Raw genomic sequence first — 9,081 nt, 5'->3', positions numbered from 1 at the left:
CCGCAACTTCTCGGGGCTTTACGGCAAGCTCGGAGAAACACCTCAAATGTAATACCTATATAGGCGTCCATGACACCCCCATTTTATGAAACTTGATACAAATACTACATATTTTACGATCTGTTAAGATGTAAGACTTCATTAAAGTCAATGATATTCACTAAAATATACACCAGAAGCGACATACAGGACCGTCACGCCGTTACTTACTTTTTGGAAAGCGACTCCATTTTGTATAAAATTCCAACATCCGGTAATGTTAATACAGTCGAGGTATTTTTCCGAGACTGCCGGAAAGGCCTGATAAGTTGCAATTGCCTGTTATTTCAATAGAATAGTTCAACAACAGCGTGTTGGTGGTCTCTGTCAAGGCTTTATTTTAATCCATCAGTACATTCATAAACTATTCGACTGTATGGAAATATAGCAAAAAATAAGTTAAATGATCAACATCGAGTTTTGGGTAGTTATGATGTTAGATCTTCAATGAACCAAAAAATCATTCAACCAAGATAAATCAATCAATCAATTCAATCACTCAGTCAATAATTCAATCAATCAATATACAAATCAATAAAGTATAATCAATTTTTTGCTTTAGTGAATGTGTCAGTATAACAATGTACATGTATCAATATCATTGATTACTCAATGTATTCAGTTATAACGATCAACCAACTGCAATGTATCAATAGAATTGTTCAATTACTCAGTGTATTCAATGACTCATGTCTATCAATGTCTAAATAAAACAAAGTGTGAATTAAAAGTTGGCCAAGAGAAGTAAACAGAGTCCGGGGCAGGCTTAAGCAAAATTCGTTAGATTGATGACAGCTGCACGCCAAGAGTGTCGTTGTAAAGCCATGACGCTAATCTATGTATGTGATGAAAGTACAGTGTACTACTAAGAATTACGAATTTAAAATACACAAAAAGAAGACAGAAACACGATAAATATGGAATATAAAAACTTTTAAGATAGGGTGGGAGGGGTAGGGATTGAATTGTTTCCAGGTTGAAGCTGAGAATGGGCGATACACTACACTGCGCGTGTGTAACATAAGGACCCCAAAATGAACCGTGGGATTCTGGGAATACTGTACTACTGTAGACCTGCTTATCTTTTAAAAGCAGATTTCTCGACATCTTTTCTGTTTACCGGAAATATTGCGCTTGCGCATTTGATTTGCCGAATGAGTTCAACTCAAAGGTCATTGCATACGGAAATTATGTCGGAGAAATAAAGTACGGGAAGACCTAATTTCATATTGTCTAACAATTTTTAATTTTAATGGAAAAAATACATCATAACTGAATGACTTAAATGATAAGATAATGTATAAGAAACATATTTTACCAAATTCTCGATTCAATTTTAGGGACACCAAAATAATAATTTTGGCAGCTTGTATTGCTTTAATTTTCTTAATCAATTATAATAATCAATAGGAAAGCACAGTGGTGAACTGGAATTGTGCTGGAGCATGGTCTCAATTTAGAATTGTGAATTTAGAGTGAGCTTTGCGTCGGCAATTGCATAGCTCATTGACTGTGCCTATCTTTGTTTAACTGTTACCCTCCCAAACAGGTACTATTTATTTTATGATACTGAATGTCTTAATTCTACGACCATCCATACGCGCATTATATACGCACGTGTAATTCTGTAGAAGCACATAGTATTCGTTGGGTGAACATTTTATTGTTTTTAAACCAAATTAATTTCGTTGAGATTTAATTTTGTCATATCGTAATCTCTAAAATGTATTACGTATCAACTATATTTTTATGAATACCTTAATTTCGTTGATAAATACTGCCAATGAAAATTTCACGTGTCAGTTCCAGTCAAAACGACGTGTATTGCCTCAAATGTTTATTTTTTAAAAAGATCTATGCAGCTGTTCCTAGGACCTAACTAGCACATTTTCACTGCGTGATTTTACATAAAATATATATAATGTAGTGATATAATCGTATTAAATTGCCCTTAAAATATTAGGAATATGATTCAAAGATATTTTATAAATAAGTGATGAGTATTAAAAATCCAAAGGAAAATTCTGTCGTCTGCATGCGATTCCTTTGATCGATACACATGTAAACATTACTTACAAAACCGTTGGGATTACACGGAACAGCCGTCAAAATGACATAGATCGTCATTCTATAGGAGAAACGATCTGTAGAAATACTGGGATGTTAGTAGAATAGAAATAAATTTCTTGTTATCGTGAATGTTGCAGGATAACCTCCTCGGTCTCGAAATGTTGTTTGAAATATAGAAGCCTCGACTAACGCTTCGGCTTTTATATTTTAAAACAACATTTATCGACCTGAAAGGTTATTCTTCAACATTCACGAAAACTACGGTGCGTCGATTTACCCAAATGGACCCAAATGGAACGTAAAATGACCCTAATGGACCCAAAATGAACCAAAATGGAAACAAATGGAAATTGAATGGCATTATTGAAGATTTTATTTAATAATTTCAATCATTATTTTGAATATAATGAGTTTTTTTAATTGAAAAATTTCAAAGAAAACATAAAACAAAAACAACAATTTCTAACAAAATGGAAAAAGAATTTGATAATGTAGCCTTATCAGTTAGTTTCATGATTTAAATACATGATTTATTTATTTTTCTCGAATCTATTTATAGGATTGTTAGCCGGTATAAGTTGTATTACGTTGCACAACTCATGCCACGTTGAGGCCATCCCAATAAGAGCCATTATTTTGAAATAAAAATATACTTGAAATAAAACTTTACTTTATTTCTTAAATATCAATCACATTGATAGCGCTTTTACACTATTTTAAAAAGTTACAATTATTATTTTTTTAAAGTATCAAGGTGATAACGTGCTTTTGAAATTTTAAACATCAGAAATGGCAATGAGGTTGCAAAATAAGAAATGAACGAAATACATGTATTTAAAATTTTCAAATATAAAGTAATTTCAATTCAATTCCATTCGACCCCGAATAGAATAATAACAAAATAACGAAAAACACATTAACTGACACCAAGAAATCACTTTTGAATAAATATTTTACCAAGTAAATGCTACTTGTTTGATTGAAATAAAAACATAATTTCATCGGGAACGACTCATATTTATGACACTTAGATAAACAAATTTAATTCTAATTTGTTTATAAAGACTTGATCGTTTACTTTTTAAAAATGGTATAGTGTATTTATAAGTGAACAAGACTTAGCTGAGAAAATGAATTACCAACGATTTTCTCAAAAATTGTAAAACATCATACTAAGCCATGCAAAAACGACTATTATATAGTTTATGAAAACTAAATTAAAATAATATACACCTGTTAAGGTCAAGATCTAGTAAATGATTCCAGAATGTCTTTTTAGTTTACCTGCAGTAAAACACGGTTATAGCGAACACGCTTATAATGAATTGACGCTTACAGCGAAGTGAATTTCATTCCCCAAATCTCTATTTCATGTTGTAAACTTGACGGATATAACGAAGTACGCTTATAACGAAGTTAAATTGGCCGTCCCTGGGACTTCGTTATAAGCGTGTTTTACTGTATATTGATCTGAAAATTTGAATGACCTCTTGTGAAACTTAGTACATGCTACGTTTTGATGCATATTGAAAAATATCGTAAAGCAAGAAAGAGTGGGACGCTCAGTTATTTCTCTAGTTTTCTTTGGTCTCCAAAAGAGTGGGACGTTTTTACTCTCGCATGTGTGTATCACTAAACAAAACATATACATGTTCATATGTTTAGTTCTATTTATGTTAATCATCGGATTTTTGCATATGATTTCTTGTGCTACGTGTAAGATACAGGAATGGATGTACATACCATGTAAAAACAAACAGATGATTGAATGAATACTACTTCTGACTATTACTTATATCATATTTAAAAGAACACTGATATATATATATATATATATATATATATATATATATATATATATATATATATATATATATATATATATATATATATATATATATATATATATATATATTTATATATATTGTTTGTCGCACTTAGATTGTAAGTTGTAACCGTCTTTTTAATTGAAACTTTTTTTCTTCCAAACAGTCCGCGGGATCTTCCGTCCATGTGAGTTTGTGTCCAAAAATCAGTCATTCCAGATTTTTTTTTAGGTTAATTGAAACTTTGAAACTACAGATCGTTTTGTCTGTTTTCAAATATTGGTGAAATTTACCATCACAAAACTGTTACTATAAATATTGTGTTGTATCAACAAAAAGCAATGGATGTTTTGTAGCGTTGTATGTCCAAAGTCAAAATTTTCTTTTTCTTTTCAATGTTGGCGATTAAGATAATTTACAATGTCCATCACGTGACCATTCAGTTTCATTAAAGTTTGTGTTTCGCCTTATATATAAAACTAATTTTGCAAAATAACATATGTTTCTCATATAGTGCTACTAAACTGAGATAGTGTCTTAATTTACCGTCCATGATGTTTGGCGGAAAATAAATTTGCAACAAGTTAGAGTGGATTTGAATTAGAAGCTTTCTGAATCTGCCTACTCTAGTACAGATATGAATGACATTTACCAATGAATTTGTTTTAACAGAAGCAGCTCTTTGCAAAAAACCGCTGAAAAAGAATGCACAGCCAAATATCATAAGATAATAGTAGTCACTAGTGTTAATCACATTATGAAACCCATTGACCTAAATAGAAATTTCATGTAGAAAGTTTTATTTCTGGAAACTTAATACATTTTATTACTTAAGATTTTGTTCCTTTTCGTACATTGAAGCAGTTTTTGATTAGACAGGGGGTTCTTTTACTCTGTTGTGATTACTTTTGCTAAGGCCCATCATCAATCTATCACCCGAATTCCAGACATGTTAATGTGGAATGTTCGAAAAAATATATTTGGTAAGAACCGTCATCATTTTGAATCCATCAAATGATCGACGAATTAGTCAATCAGTTTTGTCAAACGTTTCATATCACTTTTTAGCTATTCAATTAACGAGTTTTAATAAAAGCAATTTACTAAATATGTGTTCTTTCAATGTAAGACATTTAAAAAAATTAATGGTAGCATAATGGCATTAAATTCATTAAATATTTAAAGACATCCCAGTACTGTTTTACCTTTTTGTGATTTTTCACTGTTATTTCCCCTTTGAGAGGAATACATCTTGTCTATTTTGATACTGGAGTCCTCTTACAAGAGACTATAAATTTTAGACATAAATCGCATACACACATTTCAATATAAGAATAATGTTTAATATTTGCAAATTACTTTATCCTCAAAGGGATTTTACACATTGTGGTCAAATAACTTCAGAAATTTCAAAAGTAAACAGTGTTATAAAAATAACTTCCTGGATGAAACACTTGTTTGAATTTTTTCCCCAATTCACGGATATGAAATATAGAAAAATAACCTGTGATATATCCCATTAAGCACGGAACACTTTGCTGTAAAAAGCAGATGTGTGTTCATTAAAAATACATTCCTCTTTAGAACTTTATGTGTAAACAAGGTCAAATATGTTCATAATTTGAGAAAATAAGCAACAGTTTTTTTCTTTATTTGTCCACAACAAATAATTTATCAAAAAATTTAGTATTCGTTTAGATTTTAATTCATTGATATTATCATTTGAAAAAAATGTATATATGAGCTAAATAAACTATATTTAATTCATTATTTTGCAGAAATGTATTTTGGATATAAATTATGCAATATTTCGACGCAAAATACTTTAATAACAAGCAACACAAACCACCCTCCTCACTCATTGTTCTATGATATCAATGAAGATTTGTCGTTCTTTCTCGCATATGCAATGAATAAAAATGAAGAAAAGATATTGATAATATCACATCAAACCAGAATATTTTTTTAAATGCGAAGACGCGTACTTAACTTGCTACAACATGGTTTCATAGATCAAAAGGAAACATGATAAAAGTTTAAAAGAGCAGAAAAAGTTCCACTGGACGATGTGTTTGATAGTCTAAAAATCAAAGCAGAAAAATTTTTTGACGGATTAATATTTACAGAAACAAAAAACGGATGAATAAAATGCAAAATCAAGCACTGTTGGGTTTCAAAAATCTTCAAAATGATTCACCATTTAAACTCTTTAACAAAAATTGCCACAAATGTTTTTGATATAATGGGTGATAATATTCGCGAGATTTACCAACCATGTGATCTTTACATGTGTAATTCTTGGATTCTCTGTCGAGTAACAGTCTGTATTTCATGGAGTGGATCTTGTCTGAGTGACTGTTGGTATGAATATCGAGCAGCCTGGAGGTTCCCTGCCATCTGGTGACATATCCCCAGGATCTCCCAGGAGATGTCTCTAAGAGGGATAGGTATGAACTCATTCTCATCATGGTGGACTAAGAATTGTAGGTCTTCTAGTGCAGTTTGTGCTTTCATTGTGTCAGTTTGTCGACAGCATAAAAACTCTAACATATGTAATATAATAAAGGGCGGGACAAACATTGCATCTCTAAGGCTGTGGCTTAAAAACTGGTGTTCTGGTTCTAATTCCTTAACATAACATATATCATTGTAGAGAATTATATCCCGTGCTACAGCTTTCCTCATCTTAATAGACCAGGGTTGTCCCCCTACAGCCTCGGTATACATCTCCCCGTCTACTTGTTCATTATACATTAGATATGGTTGTACTAACTTGACCTTTGCCAATTCTAACACATGTGAAGCGTTCCTATATCTACGTGATTTGTAATAAAACAAGGCAATGTACAGTATGTCAGAAACAAAACCAAATTGGGCGGCTAATTTCAAAAGACAACCCGATAACTTTTCAGCAACATACATTTCTTTGTTGGAAAGTATACTATCGGAATAGGTTGGTAATATGGAAGCAGTTCTCTGTAAAACAGAGGCTGTATGTTTCTGTAACATGACAACTTGGCAGTCTGTCAGTGGAGATTCTACCAACTTTTCTACCATGACCAAAAATTTGATACAATCTTGTAAGTTTGACATATAAAGTGTATCATTCTTAAACATTTCACTAAAAAAATCATCATCAACTTCAGCCTCAGACATCAGACTGTGTTCGTCTGTAGTAATGCAAAGTCTGGGATTACAAAGGACGTCAATAATGTAAGAACCGATGGTGGGACTTTGTAGCAGAAAATTAATGCCATGTTCATACATTTTGTATAAGAAAACAAATAAATTCTTCTGTGGCTGTCCACATACTTTGCCAAAAAACAAGTTGTTCTGTGGAATAAAAAAGTTAGGGCAGACCCCTTCATATACCCACTTGAGGAGGAGTTTAAAACAAACCCAAAAACCAGCAAGGAGATTTTCTGGACACCAATGAAGAAGTGAGTTTTGTTGAATGGCCCAGAAAACGGCTGTTTTCATATGGTAAGAACACAATTGTTGATCTTCTTCATCTAGTTCATTGTTTATGATTTCGTTTAGAAACAGTTTCAACATTCCATAAGTTAAGAATTGAGCATGATTCATTGAATATACAAGTTTGTGTTCCGCTTGAGAGAAAGAAATTCTCCATTCATGGTCTGCAAGATTTCCTAGTTTGTGTCCAATTGCTGCAAAGTGGCATCCATTTCTAATGATGTCATTGACAACATTAGGACATGGCCATGAATGACACCTGTCTTTCCATGAAGAAGCAAAAGGAGGCCAAAAATCACTGACAAAACAAAAGGCTTGATCGTACTCTAAACCAGCCAATATTCCATTGCTACAAGGCCCATGAATTGTTGAACCTAGTAAGGATAATGGTCGCATTGCCTCTCTGCATTTGGAACTTGATATGTAAAGGTGTCCATTTACCCTTATACATGCCGACAACACAACATCGCTTGCTACTTCAAATGGTAACCGAAGTAGAGTATATCCCGGCGGACTCCCAGAACTGTCACAGAGAATCAGTGCCAGATCGAGCATGTCGGAAAAGTGAAACTGAGACGAGTGCCACACCACCCTGTGTTCAGTTAGCAAGATCATAAAGTCTATGTCTGATTCATCTAGTCTGAAGCCTTCTTTGTGACTTCCACTCTCCACCTTTTTCATTGCAGTACTCCTATCTGCTTGGTTTGTCAACAACTCGTCAGTGTCTGCTATTTCTCTTCTAAATCCAATCTGCTGAGCTGTCCCTATTTTGAGACACATTCCCGCATATAATGCCCTGGACATATTCTTCATGGCTTCTTCACTGCAAAAAAAGTTTTGTATATTTTTTAAAAGTGATTGTGTTAAAGAAAATGAACGTTTCAACCGTATAATAAAGAAATACAAATGCGCTTACACTTTGGGTGTTCTATTGGTGTCCATTTTTCACGACGTAGTACGGGAGATTTAAATAGACTTTGGAATTCCCAGCCGTTCTTATTTCAATTTACCTGCTTAAAATGGCTTTGAAGTATGCGCTTAGAAATGAAGATCTAACGAGTTAAATTCCTGAATCATATTATCAAGCAATCGACTGAACACGGTAATATTTGTAGGCAACACTTGTTTAAATGCACAATATTATATGTTCATAAAATAATATTTTTGTAATTGATTTTTTTCCTCAATCACGAAATAATTATGTTATCATCAAGTGTCATCACGCACATAATCATTATTATTGTGCTTGTATTTGAGAGAGGGATACAAAGTTTATATCTAATTAAGTTTGTTTTAACAAAATGAATTTAGGAATGCAATATGTTACATGGATAAACAGGCAAAATTAATTGGTAACAATCTGACTTTCGATTAATTCAAAATTAATCAAATTAGTCTTTAAAGACTTCGATTTAATTTCGAATAAATCGAATACGATGTTATAGATCACATCACCATTGAAAAACGTATATGTATAATAGTACGATAACGAGACATGTATGATATAAGAATGTACACAGAAACAATACAGTTGAAACAAGTCTGAACATTTATCCATCATGTTTAACTTTTACTTATATCACCAAGTTTTATTATTTTTAGATAAGTTTTCGTAATAAAATCTTATAGCTTGATATTTCAAAATATTTAAAGATTGATACAGATATCCTCC

At 32.3% G+C, this 9,081-nt stretch overlaps 1 protein-coding gene across 1 annotated transcript; it reads right to left on the bottom strand.

The window, feature by feature from the left end:
- Positions 1–5,559: 5,559 nt before the first annotated feature.
- Positions 5,560–8,464, bottom strand: LOC128177186 (uncharacterized). The gene is made up of 2 exons (XM_052843778.1): positions 8,326–8,464; positions 5,560–8,232 (listed from the first exon to the last, which is right to left on the bottom strand). The coding sequence occupies exons 1-2, from the start codon at positions 8,349–8,351 to the stop codon at positions 6,219–6,221; spliced, it is 2,040 nt and encodes a 679-aa protein (XP_052699738.1). The 5' UTR covers positions 8,352–8,464; the 3' UTR covers positions 5,560–6,218.
- Positions 8,465–9,081: the final 617 nt, after the last annotated feature.

Source organism: Crassostrea angulata, chromosome 3, assembly GCF_025612915.1.
Source record: "Crassostrea angulata isolate pt1a10 chromosome 3, ASM2561291v2, whole genome shotgun sequence".
NCBI lineage: Eukaryota > Metazoa > Mollusca > Bivalvia > Ostreida > Ostreidae > Magallana > Magallana angulata.
Note: the sequence above shows the minus strand (reverse complement) of the source record. Positions and strands in the feature narration are given on the sequence as shown.